The sequence below is a fragment of the Bos grunniens genome, chromosome 1 (genome assembly GCF_055505025.1).
Source record: "Bos grunniens cultivar Pamir isolate PY7600 chromosome 1, Bosgru_T2T1.0, whole genome shotgun sequence".
Lineage (NCBI taxonomy): Eukaryota > Metazoa > Chordata > Mammalia > Artiodactyla > Bovidae > Bos > Bos grunniens.
Window position 1 is genome coordinate 104,109,569 of NC_141165.1, and position 15,717 is coordinate 104,125,285.

Consider the following 15,717-nt stretch of genomic DNA (forward strand, 5'->3'; position numbering starts at 1 on the left):
CACTGTGATTTTGATTTGCATTTACAAGAAATAGAGTCTTTTAGGATCCTTTAGGGTCCGTGAATTTATTTCAGAACTACAATTTACCTTGCTACATCATTCTAACTGCACCATCTTTCCATCTTCTGGGTTGTCTATTGGGCACACGTGGAGATTGAATTTTAACAATGTTTTCCATCTTCTCTCCTCCTCCCTCTTTTCTCTTACTATTTTTTCTCTCCCTCTCTCCCTCCCTCCTTCTCTTCTTCTTTTCCTTCCTTTCTTCTGACCAGATGCTGGCAAGGCTGCTTTCCTCATGGGCATTAACTCCTCTGAGCTGGTGAAGGGCTTGATCCATCCTAGAATCAAAGTTGGTAATGAATATGTTACTAGAAGTCAAAATGTAGAACAGGTAAGTTACTTCCAGAGTATTATGATTCTATCCTCTTGTACTAATTGTACACAGGTTTTATTTGTGTATTTTTCAACTTCTGATGTCTGTAACAAGGGCTTCTATAAAAAAGTGAAAAAGAATTACTATGATGAGTATTCTGTTTTCATCTGTGATGCACACTACAGTAAATGCTCTTGTGTTAAGAGTCTTTCTTTTTTTTATTTTATTTTTTAACTTTACAATATTGTATTGGTTTTGCCATATATCAAAATGAATCTTTCTAGTCTGAAAGATACCATTTTGACAGTTTCCCCTTAAGCAACAAGTCTCTTCAGATTCAGGGAAGTCCTTTACATTTTATAATAAACAGCTTTGTGGTCTAGCTAAGAGGCTCTTAAAAATACAGTTTCTGACATGAATAAAATTGGTAAATTGAAATCTATTCACCTATTTGGAATATTAACTTTTTAGGCTATCAGATGCATTCATTAAGAAAGGGTTTCAGCACATATGCTGAAGTTAGCATTCAAAGAGGGGGAAAAATGAGAACCAAAGTGAGAGATGGAAGGTCATATAGGTTTGTTTTGTTCAGTATCCAGGAGAATATTTTAATGATAGAATAATGAGTGCTCTAAGAAGTGTTGATCCTGAGGCTGTGCAGTAAATAGTCACAGGACAGCCAACTAGTGGGACCATCTAAATATGATAGTGTATTTCAAAATAATAATTGACATCTGCAACGTGCCAGTATGAGACAAGCCCTGCTACAGTAACATACACATTAAAATCCTAGTGACAATAAAATGGGCATTTATTTCTTACTCACACCAAGCCCAATACAGATTAGACCGCCTTCTTCAATTTTGTCCTCAGGCCATCTGGAACGCATGGCCTCCAGTGTTGCTGCACAGGGGAAAAATGATTTGTGAAGAAAGCACACACACTTTAACTGCCTGGGGCTAGAAGTGATATCACGTTTAGTAAGATTCTATTGGTGAAAACTAGTCAAATTCTCTCCTTAGCTACTGTGGGGCTGAGAAGTGTAGTCTTTCTGGAAAGAGAAAGTGGTTTGATCACATATAACATGTAAAAAGCATTCATATTATCTCCTTCCATTCCTACAACAAAACTCAGAGGTATAAGTATCCTTACCCACAAGGATACTTATGTATTTTCCAGTTGAGGAAACCCAGGGTTAGGGAACATAAGTAACATTCCAAAGGACACCCAGATAGTATTCAGGTGACACTTAGACTGTCTTATTCTGTATACATCCCAAATCTGAAAATGAGATAGACAAATGTGCAACTTTGTGACAGAAGACAGTTATTTTGACAACAATAAACTCTCTTCCTTTTGATATGTTTATAGAAAGACATTTGGTGTGACTGTCATTTAAAACATTTCAACAACTAATCAAAACCAATTTCCTAGTTCAGCTTACTCTGTAACTAAATAAGCTTATCTCTACCATAATATCAACTCTATGGGAACAATTTGCCCGCATTTTTGTCCTCCCTGGTGACCTGAGCTCTTGAGGCCATGGACTGTGTCTAATTCATCTTAGTACCCCAGCGTCTAGCACGGTGCCCTGCAAGCGGTAGGTTCTCCATAGATGTTAAAATAAATGAAATATTGACTGGCATTAAGCCATGCTCAGTGGGACAAGTAGTTGAGCTATTTCTTCATAGTGAGGCTGGAGATGTCTGGCAGCTTCTTGCCTTTTAAGACATTCACCACCACATGCATGCATGACATGCTATGATTATAGAACAAGGACTTGCTCAGTGTAAAACTAATAAGCCCATAGGAGGACTGAAATCAAACCTTCGTCTCTTTAATATTGTGTTCTCGGGGACTGAGTTACCACACCAGCCTCTACTATAATGGAATCAGTGAAGCAAGCTAATATATTATTATTCAACATTAAAAGAAAGAAAACCCTCATCCTCCATGCCCCCCTCCCCTACCCACCTTCTTGCTTAAGCACTCTCTTTTCCTCCATCTCCTGAAGACAGAGTAAGAAAGCACACTGTAAGGCTTTTCTTTTCTTAGGAATTTTACCGACTTTATAGAGACAATTGTCACTGCTAAGAATAGAGATGTATATGCTCTGTTGATGACAATTGCAAAAGATGGCAAAAATTCTTGCAGTGTTAACACTTTATACAAAACTTAGTTCTAGTTCTTATGCTATCTAATTCTGCCTCTTTGGTCAAATACTCCATCTCTCTGAGCACCCCATGAAGAGGTTAAATTCTTCTGTGGGTCTTGGTGGAACAATGATTGGCATCTAAAGGAGATAATTCTTCATGTGTGAGAGTGTCCCACACATTGAAGGAGGTTTTGCATTCCTGCTCCCAGGTGCTAAATGCCAGCAACACTCTCAGTCACTGATCATGGGAAAATGCCCATCCTGTTCCAAAGTGCCCCCTTCCCTTGAGTGGAGCGTGTACCATCTTGAATTGGGAGCCACTATACATGATTATCCAGAGAAGGCAATGGCACCCCACTCCAGTACTCTTGCCTGGAAAAATCCCATGGACAGAGGAGCCTGGTGGGCGCAGTCCATTGGATCGCTAAGAGTCGGACACGACTGAGTGATTTTACTTTCACTTTTCACTTTCATGCATTGGAGAAGGAAATGGTAACCCACTCCAGTGTTCTTGCCTGGAGAATCCTAGGGACGGGGGAGTCTGGTAGGCTGTCGTCTGTGGGGTCACACAGAGTTGGACATGACTAAAGCGACTTAGCAGCAGCAGCATACGTGATTACCAGGAACCAAGGCTCTTTAGGTCTAGTATTTTAAAATTCTAGGAGAGTTCTAACTATGCTTATTAGAAATAAGTTATTTTACTTTAAAAAGATTAATAATGATCAAACAATAATAATAATCAGTAGTTTTTCAATGCTCAGTGTGGATGCTGTGTTATGTGCTTTGTATGCATAGTTCATTCAATCAAACAGCAAGTCTGCAAAGTTGATCTTATTTATGCTTCCAATTTATTAAAAACAGTGAACTTAAATTAACTGCTGAAAGCAACATGGATAGTAAAGACTGGATCAAGGATGAGGAAGTGATAAAAGTGGAGAAGGGATAGGAAAGGGGGAACTAGCATTTATTAGGTTGACTCTAAGTGCCAAATACTGTGCTATGTATATTTGCATCTTCTGTCTCATTAAATCTCTTCCAACAACCATGAGACAAGCATATTTTAATATTATTTTGCAGATGAGGAAGGCAGGGATCAAGGTGGTTAAAAATACAGCTATTTGACTCCACTTCTTTTCAGTTTTGTTTTTTCTATCCTATACTATTGACCCCCAAGTAATCAAAGTCTTTGAGGTTATTTTATTTTATTTTTTAAAATTTAAATTTATTTATTTTAATTGGAGGCTAATTACTTTACAATATTGTATTGGTTTTGCCATACATCAACATGAATCTGCCATGGGTATACACGTGCTCCCCATCCTGAACCCCCCTCCCACCTCCCTCCTCGTACCATCCCTCTGGGTCATCCCAGTGCACCAGCTCCAAGCATCCTGTATCCTGCATTGAACCTGGACTGGTGATTCATTTATCATATGATATTATACATGTTTCAATGCCATTATCCCAAGTCATCCCCCCTCTCCGTCTCCCACAGAATCCAAAAGACTGTTCTATACATCTGTGTCTCTTTTGCTGTCTTGCATACAGGGTTATCCTTACCATCTTTCTAAATTCCATATATATGCGTTAGTATACTGTATTGGTGTTTTTCTTTCTGGCTTACTTCACTCTGTATAATGAGGTTATTTTAAAAAGAGCTCAGTCATGAATCTGTTTAACCTCTGCTACAATTTCAGGCTTTCTTCCTGTTTTTCACTACTCCCCAGCTGCGGCCAGTTTCTCTCTCACTCCCACTTCTCAAGTATTTAGGGAATTAATAGGTGGGGAACAAGTTAGTCACGTTCTTTTTAAACTTTCAAAGTGACTGCTGTAGACAGAGAGTGATTTCCTCGATGCTCTGGAGGATAAAAATCATTCTTGGTGCTTTACTTGTGCGTGTGTGCTCTTGATGCCAATAATAAAAAACTGTAATGCCATCCGGCTTACGGATTACTGTGGAAATGACTCAAGATAACTGATCAGGAAGTGGGTGACTCATAACTAAATCACCGCCAGACACCAACTGGCTCCTGCTGTGCGCACTGTCCTGGGCAGCCGAAGGATGGATGTGATAGGCCTATTTTAAATGTTAAGTCGTTGGAGCGCATTCCCCTGCCAGGCTTGGAGACTGTCCAGCTGAAATTCACTCCTCCTTGGAGTCTGTCAGAAAGCTGCTGCGACAGCGGCGCCTGCGAGTCACGGCAGCAGGATCTACATCCGCAAAACAGCAGCATCACGCGCAGAGGTTGGAGCTCTCCCCAGTAGGTTAGGAGAGCGCCTTTGACCCACACCTCCAGGGAGGGGAAATGTAGCCTCAGTTTTATAGTACAGGAATCTGAGTCAGAACAATGCACTAAATTGCCATTCTCCCTATGCAGAGTTGAGGGCAGCCCTGGGAACTAATAAAATAGGTGGAAGCTGAGGCTGGAAAGAATCTTCAAGAGCATAACTCAGGGGAAGACACTGTACCCTAGAGAGACTGGGACACTTGCCAAAAGTTATGCAATTTATTAGCAGCAGCAGGAAAGGGCTAGGAGATTCCATATTCCTAACCTACTCTACCAGCATTTTTGAAACTTTATGGTGTGTGGGAGTCAGAGGGGATTGTGCCAGAGTGCAAATTCTGATTCATTGGTCTGGGAAGAGATGCTGGGCATTGGCATCTTTAAAAAGCTCTCAGGTGATGCCGATGCTGCAGGTCTTAGGACCACACTCTGAACAGCAAGGTTTTAGAACATGTTGCCACCCTACCCCAGGAGGTTTGGTCCTTTAGTGGTAGGAACATGAATCTCTCACAGGAGTGTCAGGTGGGGAGGCACCAGGCAGCTCACCTCCTTTCCAGTAACTCTCCTCCCTTCTCCTCCCTCCCTTCCTTCTCGCTTTACTCCTGTCCTTGCTTCTTTCTTCCTTTCTCCTTATCTTCAGCGTAAAGCTATAACCACAGAAAGCAGATAAATGTATGCTGGTTTTAGAGAATACCCAGGATCAAAATGAACACTGTTGTCAGGCAAAGGACGACTTTTGATGTGGTTTTCAGGTGACCTATGCTGTTGGTGCCTTGTCTAAGTCAATCTATGAGAGAATGTTTAAGTGGCTGGTGGCACGTATCAACAGGGTCCTGGATGCCAAGCTGTCAAGACAATTCTTCATTGGCATTCTTGACATCACTGGTTTTGAGATGCTTGATGTAAGTATATCTGGTAAAAGTGAAGTTGATGTATATTTACAAGAGAATTAGACTATGTGAATTGAATGTCAGAAGATGTAGTCAGAGCATGATGAGAATCATTCTGTGCAAACTTAAACAGCTACTTTGGTTGGAAAAAGCTATTATTAATATTAACAAATGACAATAAAAATCATTATAATTAATAGTGCTAAGAAATTAATTCAGCCTTAAATAAAGGTAAATTAAGACATCTTTTATGATTTTGAATTGTAATATCATTAAATGTTAATTTCCTATCATAATCTTAATTTGAAGATATGTATGAAGGAGGTTAAGAATATAATTGAGCAATTTTTACTTATTGGGTTTATTTGCCAACATATGATAGTGGTTGTGGTTTTCTCTTTACATTTTCCAAGTGAACTTCTATTTTATTTTTTTTACTGAAGTATGTTTGACAATTAAAAATATATATTTAAGCAGAACAACTTGATTCAGTGCACATATACATTGTGAAATAATCAATACAATTAAGTTAATTAACATATCCATCACCTCCAATAATTACTATTTTCTCAATTTTATTTCTAATCACAACCTTGAAGTATAACAGTCTTGAACAACTTTGCATTAATTTTACCAATGAAAAGTTACAACAGTTCTTCAATCAGCATACGTTGGTTTTGGAGCAAGAGGAATATAGGAGAGAAGGCATTGACTGGGTGTCCATCGACTTTGGCCTGGATTTGCAAGCCTGTGTGGATCTTGTTGAGAAGGTGAGGCGTGTTTCTCCCCCATCCATTTTTGTTTAAGAAGAATTGGCCCTGCTTGCTGTGTTGATCCGTGTCAGGACCCTGGCTCTGTCAAGGGGATGGGAAATAGGGTAGAAGAGCTCTGCACATATTCTCTTAATGGTTTTTCTGTGCAGCCCTGTGGCATCCTAACTAAACTCCCACATCTGTTACCTACTCCATCATCTCTAACTCACACTGTCGCTACACATTTACTGCTTATGCATGGCCTCCACTGTTAATGCATGAGGAAGCTTGTTGAGATTAAAAATGGTCACGCTCTTGACTGGAAAAACACAGAGCTGAAAATATGAACACTGTAGGGCTTGGCTGATTAACATAAGGTGAATGAGTAGACCCAGAGCAGCTTAACGAAATTTGGCAAATTAGCATGCAAACAAACAACCGCCATAAATCCTCAAGGCCACTACCTTGCAGGATGTAGTTTGTTCATTTAATTGGACAAGTACCAGTTAGTTTAAGTAATTTATGACAATACTTCATGGTTTATTAGTAAATTAGCTGCAGTGTATGGTTTCCAAATTCAGTGATGTTCCTACACTCTGAAATCTTTCCATGTGCTCTAGAAAAGATTAACCAGATTTGCCAGGGGAATTCAATATGGTTTTTCTGTGGCTTTGTCCAAGGGAGCAAGCATGATGGGGTGTGAGCAGCTATGTGGCCTTATCTTTTGCAATAGTTGTGGATTGCAGTGAATTCTGCACACTGGTCTGGACAACTATGCTTTGCTCTCACATTTGATTCTCAGCAACCCTGTTCAGAAAGGGGTGAGGATGACTAACCTCTCACTGTCTTTTGTGGGGCCCAGATTTTATCAATCACTGTCCCATCCATTTTACATGTTAGATCTTTAGATGAAACTAAATCGTCTTTGAAAATAGCCATTATTCTTAACAGGAGTGGACATCACATTGATTTTATTTATTTTATAACCAGTGAACTTCCTAGGGAGGGGACAGGCTGATTCAAAAAATGATGATAATGAACCAACTCGTGAGTTGACTAAAAATAATGATAATAATGACTCGCCCATGATCTGGGAAATGTTTGATGGCCTTATTAGAGTTACAGTTTTCTAATTAGAAATGAAACAAGAGAACTGGAGCTCCTTCAAGGGACAGCTTTAACTTTGGGCAGTTGTCACCTGTAAAATCTACTTACTCTAAATATGATAAAACACTGTATTCAGGCAGGAAGTTGGGATGCAGACATTATTCAACTCCTGATATGTCTGTGAGTGTTACAGATTTGTAGTTGATCTGAAGCCTATTATCTTATTTATGACAATCAAACTTATTCTAAGTAAGACACCAGCAACATTGATATAATTTCCTATTGTACTTTCTAGTGATATGATAAAACAAGGGAAAAATGAGTAAATGATAAAAGGAAAAGATAAGTGTTTGGTTTCCTGTGAGTTATTTCAAAGGTTCAGGTCAGGCAAATGTGGAATACTAAAACCTTTCTTGAAATGATTCTATATTTTGAAAAGATCATTGTGTTTGTTCAGTCTACATGAAGGAAATTTTTAGTAAATATTAATGATCAAACTCCCTCCTTGAAACAGACTGCATCATGAGAAATTTTCAAAGTTCGAAGGAACTAAAATACATCACTACATATAAAATATAGAATGCATCTGTGTGTTTATAAGGAAAAAGTTTTTATACATATAAGTTTTGAGTTTTTATACTTATAAAAAAGTTTATATCGAGCTAAAAAACACATTTTCATGCCAACTTTGTTAATTTGGTCTTCAAGCATACAGTAACCTCCTTATATAAATGCAATGAACAGATCTATTATAGGATTAACTTACACTTACCTCATTACTTGAATTATTCTAGTTTGTTTAGAACTTGAACATCAGTAATCTACATATTAAATATTAACATATGATTACATATTTATGATTTTACATAGGTATTGGTAAAGAGATTATTTTTATTTTTTTTAAACAAATACATCCAAAATTATACATTTAGAAACTGTTGCTCCTGCAGTGGAGTCACCTTGAAAAGCTACATCCTTCTTTTAATTCAGCCATCTTGGAAAAAGTCCCTCACAGGATGGGGATTAGGATAAATTGTTAGATTTTTACTGTCTTCAGGAGAAAATTGACTTCAATACCAATCATCTTAACTGTTTTTGAATCCTAACTGTATTACCTATTTTTCACATAATTTGTCTAACTTAGCTAAATAACTCATGATTGTTTCTATGTAATAATCCACAGTCAGACTATAGGCCATTTCCATGTGCCAATAGTCAAAGGTGTCAGATATCCCATAGAAGTTTCTAAAATAATTTTGAATTCTGGTAGCATCTTGGCAATGAGTGTTGCCACTTCCCTAGTAGAGTTCTTTAGATATGCTAATTTTGATATTTTTGTTATAAAATTAATCATGTTAATATCTAGTTAGTTATCCCTTGAATGCATATGACTTATTTTCTTCAAACATATTGCATTGTGTCTTTTTGCTCACAACTTCTACTTTCTGCCTCACCATTGCCCACAGTAAAGCAGCCCATGCCAAAGCTCAAACCCTAAGTCTTAGTGTTCACCTATCAATTAATTCCTTTGCTGAGGACCTAGATTTTAGTCACCTCAGGACCTACTCTACTAAGTGTTGGGAGAAATACAAACAGAAGCATCATCTTGGCACTCAAGGAACTGAGGATATAATTAGCAAGATGTCTAAAGACCAAAACTTTTACTAGTTTTCAACTTTTAACAAGAAAGTGTATTTAGCAGCTACTTGTTTTGATCACTTCCTTGTTACCCCAGTGGTGAGGGAGGGATTCTTCTCTTAGGGCTATGGGAATGTCTGACCACAAGACACCTGGCAGTGGACAGATGAGATCTACAGCAGCTTAATAGTCACATATACTCACAGACTGGGGAGGAGGACACTGCATGCCATATGGGGCTGGCTGCACGGCAGTTGCCCTTAGAAGCAGAATGAATAATTGAGAGCTCTGGGAAGCAGGCTTTGTGGTAATAATAGGGTAAGGCGACCAGTGATTCCCACTGGAGGATGTGATTGGCTTGTTTAAATAATTCCATGGGCTGGTAGGGAACTGAAGTCCCTTACTCAAGAATCAGCTGGCTCTGTGCCTGTTCCCATGAGAAAGTATGTTGCAAGCCTGGAGGACAAAACCCACAGGAGCATGTGGGGAGGGGAATCTGTGATTAGGTTCTCCTGGCGTTCCCCAGATGTCAAAGCCCACAAAATGTTGGACCTTAATTTTAGGCCTAATACTTCATTACTATGTATAAAACTTCGAATTAAATGCTGTGTAAAACTTAAGCATTTGTTATAAATAGCACTTGCCCTTGGGACGTATGCAGTCAAACAGGAGATTTGTAAGTCTAATAAATGTAAAAATATGTTAGGATAAATGTGGTTAAGGCACAAAGGTTCACAGAACTCAAAAGAGCAGAGGTCACCTCTGCCTGCAGGAATATACGAAGGCCTGGGGGGAAAGGGGTATAATTTCAGCTGGGTCTGAAGAAATGGACATGATTTCAACAGGTGAAAAGAGGAAGACAGTAAGCATGCGGAGGGATGGGCAAGAGCAAAGGCTTAGAGACAGGAAAGTAATGGATGCGTTTAAAAATCTGACGAGAGTTTAAAATATTCAGAGGGAAGGGTTTAGAAGTTAAAAAAAGGGAGTCAGGCTGCAAAGGGATTTTAATGAATTTGTAACTTATTTTTAGGTGATGGTAAGCCAGAGAGGATTCCACACTGGGTAATGGGGTAGTCAGAGATGCTTGGGTTTACTCAGGTGGGTTTGTGTATGGGGTCAGGAATGGGAGAAAAGGCTGGAGTCAGGGTGATTAAAAAGTTGTTACAGCAAGTGAGAAATAGAGGCCTTGAATCAGGATAGCGGAAATGGAAATAGCAAGAAAGTGACAGATGTAAAAGAGAGGAGGGCTGAACTGATAATATTTGAAGAGGGAGAGGTTACAGCATTAATGTTCAGAGTCAGGGCAACTGACTCAGACCATTTACTGTGCAGTAGAGGACAACTGATGCTATGAGGCAGAACATAATTACTTCTTTCCCTGACCTATTTGGAGATTAATTTGCTAGAGGGCCTGATGTTTATTAGAAGTTTTATACTTCCTAAGCATTGGAGAAATGGAGAAGACCCTGAAGAAATAGAGCTTTTCCCTCCTCAGTGGTTTAATTGTTACATTTTGAGCTGTGATATCTATTTGCTTTGCATAAAGCATCCATTCATCCCCAAATGGAAGATGGCTTCATTGGAGTCCCAGGGACATGGCAGTCCTTATATATGGGAGGTGGCTCTGCTGGAGATGGGCTGCTGCTTGCTGTGAGGCTTTGACATGTCCATCTTATTAACATGAACCATCCCCGGAGATGTTTACATTTTTTAAATGATTCATTCTAGTGTTCATGAAAGGTTGACTATTTCTGTGGCAGGAAAATATGCAATACGAAATGGACTCCACGCCTCTAAGACTTGGTGACTCAACTATTCAGTGTTATCAGATTTTCCTTCCTTCTTGTTCCTCTCCACATTTATCATTTTGTCAAGAACCCACCAGGTCAATGCTGCCAGGAGCAAGACTTTGCATATTTGCTCACTGCATCATTCCCCACTTGGATACTTGGGAGGGAAGAAGATGTGCTGGAGTACAAGAGTTGTACAATATGTGCCAGATGTCCAAGAGTTGTTGATGGAATGTCGTTGAATGCATTTGCTGTAAAATGCAGATTCTAAGCCTGTGAGATTAGACAAAAGAGGTAGAAGACCATAGTCCGTGCATTAGAACAATAGACTCAGGTGGATCAAAAACATGTTCTTCAAGTATCTAATCATCCAAATTAGACCCATTCTTATGGCTCCAGTGGCATAATTTCAAACAAAGGATTTTAAACCCCAAAGAAATTTTCTTCTTTTATATCACCCAGCCAGAGCCTTAACTCGATGTTGGTGTGTTCTCTTTCCATGAAAATATTCAAGCCTAAGCTAGCCTACTTTTTAGAGGGAAATTGTAAAAGGAATTCAATGAGCTTTTAGGTGGGTTGGGCCAGAACTGTAAGGTCTCTCCCAAATCTGAGTTTGTGGTTCTTGGGTAGAATGGGTTGGTAGAGAATCATGAAATTTATGTTGTTGGGCCAAGGGATCATGGTTTTATCTCGGAACTCTCATGACATTTTCTGTTGCTTTATCGTCTGCTTATTATGTGCATGTCTTGCCTGCCCAGTTAGATGCTCTACAGCCAGAGCCCATGTGTGATTATCCTGTTATAGACGGAAGTGTTTGGTACAGTGATTTGCTCATAGAAGGCATTTCAAAAATATTTGTGAAGGAGATAAATGAACATATAAACTCACAAGTAGATTTGCAAGTATAGGAATCCTTGATCTTTCCCTCACCAAAGCTGTTTTTTCCCTGTGTATGTACCCTACGTTAGTTAATGGCAACATCCGCTACCCATTTGCTCAAACCAAAACTGCAGTCAGCCTTCCTCTTTCTACTACACCTCACATTCTATCCATCAGCAAGTTGTGACCCAGCTCCACTAACACCCATGTCACGTTTCAGTAACCGTTCACAGTCTCCAACACCATCACTTGTTTAGATCAGGGGTCAGCAAGCTATGGCCCTGCAGGCCAAATCCAGCCTGTAGCCTGTTTTTGGAAATAAAGTTTGAATGCAACATCATCACATTCATTGCTGCTTTCAGGACTGAAATGGCTGAGTTGATGGCAGGGAGCAGCAGAGACTCTGTGGCCCACAAAGTCTAAGAGCTTTACTGTAAGGCCCTTAAGAGACAAAGGTTGTTGACTGGGTCCTCTATTTCCTATCACATATCCTTTCTTGTTTGCTTTTTTAAATAACCCTTTATAAATGTAAAAACCATTTTTTGCTCACTGGCTTTCCAATAGAGACCACAGTCAGGATTAGCCAGTAGGCTTTTCTTTGCCAACCAAAACAAATAATCCGTTTTAAGCATTAATTAAATCATAATCACTTTATTGTAAAAAATCTCCAAAGACCTCTCATTTTAAAATAAAATCCAAACGTCCTCCCATGGCCTGGAAAGCCTCTAGGCTCCTGTACTGCATCCCTCTCTTCCCACATGCTATCTCCAACTAGTTCTGCTCAGTCCACACTTGTCTTTGGCAGGACCTCCAACTTGCTAAGAGTGCTCCTGCTTCAGGGCCTCTGCACTCTTCATTTTTCTGCCCAGAATGCTTGTATACATGTCTTCTCAGGATTTGCTCTTCTCATTCAGATCAGAAGGTTTTACTGAACTCGCCTACTAAAAGAGTTCTCACATAGCCTCTGTCGTTCTCTCTCTCTCTACTTTGCATGATTTCTTCAGGGTGCTTACAGCAAACTAAATTATTTATTTAGAGTTTATCTGTCTATTGTCGGTCAGCTCCACTAAACACCCCAAGGACAGATACTTTGTGTATGTGGCTCGTGACTGCATTGACAGCTCCTGCTCGTGTCTAGTACCTAGTAGATATTTAATAAATATTCGTTGAATGGATGATGGTCTAGTTGTATGTAGTGAAGATCCCTTGTCAACTAATTAGGTTTGTGGGAAAGAATTTACACTCATCCCCTAGTGAAAATACTGTTTATTAGTATTTTTTTTGTTTGTTTTTTCATCTACTGTTCATCTGTATCTCCAAGCAGCCAATGGGCATCTTTTCCATCCTCGAAGAAGAATGTATGTTTCATCAGGCTACAGATGTGACTTTCAATACCAAACTTTTTGACAACCATTTTGGAAAGTCAGTTCATTTCCAGAAGCCCAAGCCTGACAATAAGAAGAAATATGAAGCTGACTTTGAACTTGTCCATTATGCAGGAGTGGTAGGTTACTTCTAGACCCTTAGCCCTGAATTATCTTGCCTCTATTTCAAATGAACTCAGTCCGAATTTTTAGATAATATATAAGTAAATATATCTGTAAAGTTTAGATTAAATGAAGAGATGAACAAAATAAATCTCAGTTCCCCAAAAAAGTTGGTGTAGACTTTTAGTACTTAGGAAATGAAATACCATACTATAATAACAGAGGTCAAAAATTTCAAAAGTAGACTCTCTCACCCAATACAAAGTAAGACAGTTTCAGAAAGTCTCGGAGACCATCAAAGGCATGGGCTTTTCCTTATTCATCCTTTCTTTCAACTGCACATTGTGTGAATGAGTGATTTCAACTGATCTTTTTACTGAAGGTTTTTTTTTTTTTTTTTTCATTCTCTCATAAAGAGTCACTATGAGGTAATGGTCTCTAAACTATGACCAACAAAGATTCCTAATGCCCCTCACTCCCTCACCTCATTTCCCCACTGGGGGTATATGTGTGTGTGTGTGTGTGTTCACATACGTGCCTGTGCCCTTTCATTCTGCTTTTATGATTCTGGTCAGTGATTCTGGGTAGAAGAAAGAGAACTGATAAAGGATAAAATAATATTCGACCTAAAAATGACCTGCCAATTATACCTAGATATGTTTGTAACTCTCTTCTTTGATATCCTTGAATATTAATTATAATAATATTTACAGTGAAATGCTATAGCATTTATGGAGTGCTCACCTTGTGTCAGAGGCAATTGTTTTATTCCATCTACTTTTGCCTATATGAAGGAGGGCTGATGTGAATTGTTTGTCCTGGAAACACCATCTATTTCTTCCACCCCCTCTGATTTAGTGTTCCTCTCCCTCCTTGCCTCTTCTTCCCTCTCCCTCCCTCCCTTTCTCTTCCTTTTTTTCCACAGTGTAAATGGTAAAGCCTGAGAAGCTCTTTGGGTTGCACATAGGTTTCTGGAGTATTTTTTAAGTACTGTTACATTAAACTGATTTAAGTTCAAATGACATACACGATGTATGATTTTTTAAAAGAATTACATAATTTGCTAAGGAACTTATGCATTCTCCTTTTTTGTTACCTGAACTACATGCCTTTCCAAAGGTGCCTTATAACATCAGTGGCTGGCTTGAAAAGAACAAAGACTTTCTTAATGAAACAGTGGTGGCTATATTTCAGAAGTCATCCAACAGACTCCTGGCAAACCTTTTTGAAAATTACATCAGTACCAACACTGGTGAGTCAAACAATCTTCCTCAATTTTTCAGCCTTAGAATGGAGCCCATGTCTGCCTCAGTGCTTACAAAAATCCTGGCTTCTTTCCTGAGAGATGTGTGTCTGCTTCCTGTGGCCTGAGTCATCCCCTCTTATTAGCCTTTCCATCCTCAGGCTGGTGGTTCTTCGGGGAAACGGTGCTCTAAGGTAGATAGATTTCAAGGAGACTGCTCCAGCCTGCTTTTATCTTCTAGTCAACCAAGTTGCAAAGAGAGAGCAGAAAACCATGTTTTGATGAATGATTTTTAGGAAATAACAAGCTCCTTTAATACATATCCCCCAAATATTTTGGAAATCTCCTTCACAGTGCTTTTATATTGCAGTAATGGAATTTTTATGAGCTTCATAAGGGCAGAGATTATGTCTCACTTGTTCAAGTGTGGCCTCAAGCATGTAACAGATGCCTGTTTAGCAGCCACTCTATAAATACTTGTTGACCAACTAATAACTAATCTTGTTTAGTAGTTTGTAATTTACAAAGCAGGGCTTCCCAGGTGGCTTAGTGGTAAAGAATGTGCCTGCCAATGCAGGAGACATGGGTTCAATCCCTGGGTTGGGAAGATCCCTTGGAGAAGGAAATGGCAACCCACTCTAATATTCTTGCCTGGAAAATCCTATGGATGGAGGAGCCTGGCAGATTGCTGCTCATGGAGTTGCAAAAGAATTTGACATGACTTAGCGACTACACAACAAACAACAACAGCAGTTTCCAAACTTTTCTAGATATGTTATCTTACTCAATCCTTGTCATGACTCTTTCCAGGAAATCTCTCCCTATCTTACAGGAACAAGTACAGAAGAATTAAACAGCACCCTCAGATCTCACAAATCTACCTTTAAAAGATAAACCCAGGCATATTAAAATTTTTAAGAGTTTATTTGAGCAAAACGCAATTTGAATTGGGCAGCACCAAACCAGAATGGGTTAAGGGCATTCTACCCACAGGAGCTCAACGAGAGACTTTTATAGAGAAAAGGTGGAAGCAAAGTGAGGAAACTAGTGATTAGCTGTATCTAAAGCCCAAGTGGCTATTTGTGATTGGTTGTCCTTAGTTTCAATTTTGTAACCTT

General features: G+C 39.1%; 1 protein-coding gene across 6 annotated transcripts in view; it reads left to right on the plus strand.

Annotated features, from left to right (window-relative positions):
* Positions 1–15,717, plus strand: part of MYH15 (myosin heavy chain 15) — a 125,590-nt gene that overhangs the window by 10,664 nt on the left and 99,209 nt on the right. For 4 of the 6 annotated variants that reach the window (XM_086407733.1, XM_086407710.1, XM_086407726.1 and 1 more), the window contains exons 2-6: positions 273–391; positions 5,566–5,715; positions 6,303–6,473; positions 13,194–13,373; positions 14,476–14,608. In XM_086407733.1, coding sequence (XP_086263859.1) covers positions 273–391; positions 5,566–5,715; positions 6,303–6,473; positions 13,194–13,373; positions 14,476–14,608 — 753 coding nt within the window. Of the gene's footprint in view, positions 1–272; positions 392–5,565; positions 5,716–6,302; positions 6,474–13,193; positions 13,374–14,475; positions 14,609–15,717 lie in introns of those variants that run through there. The other 2 variants (XM_086407742.1, XM_086407740.1) reach the window with 1 other exon arrangement.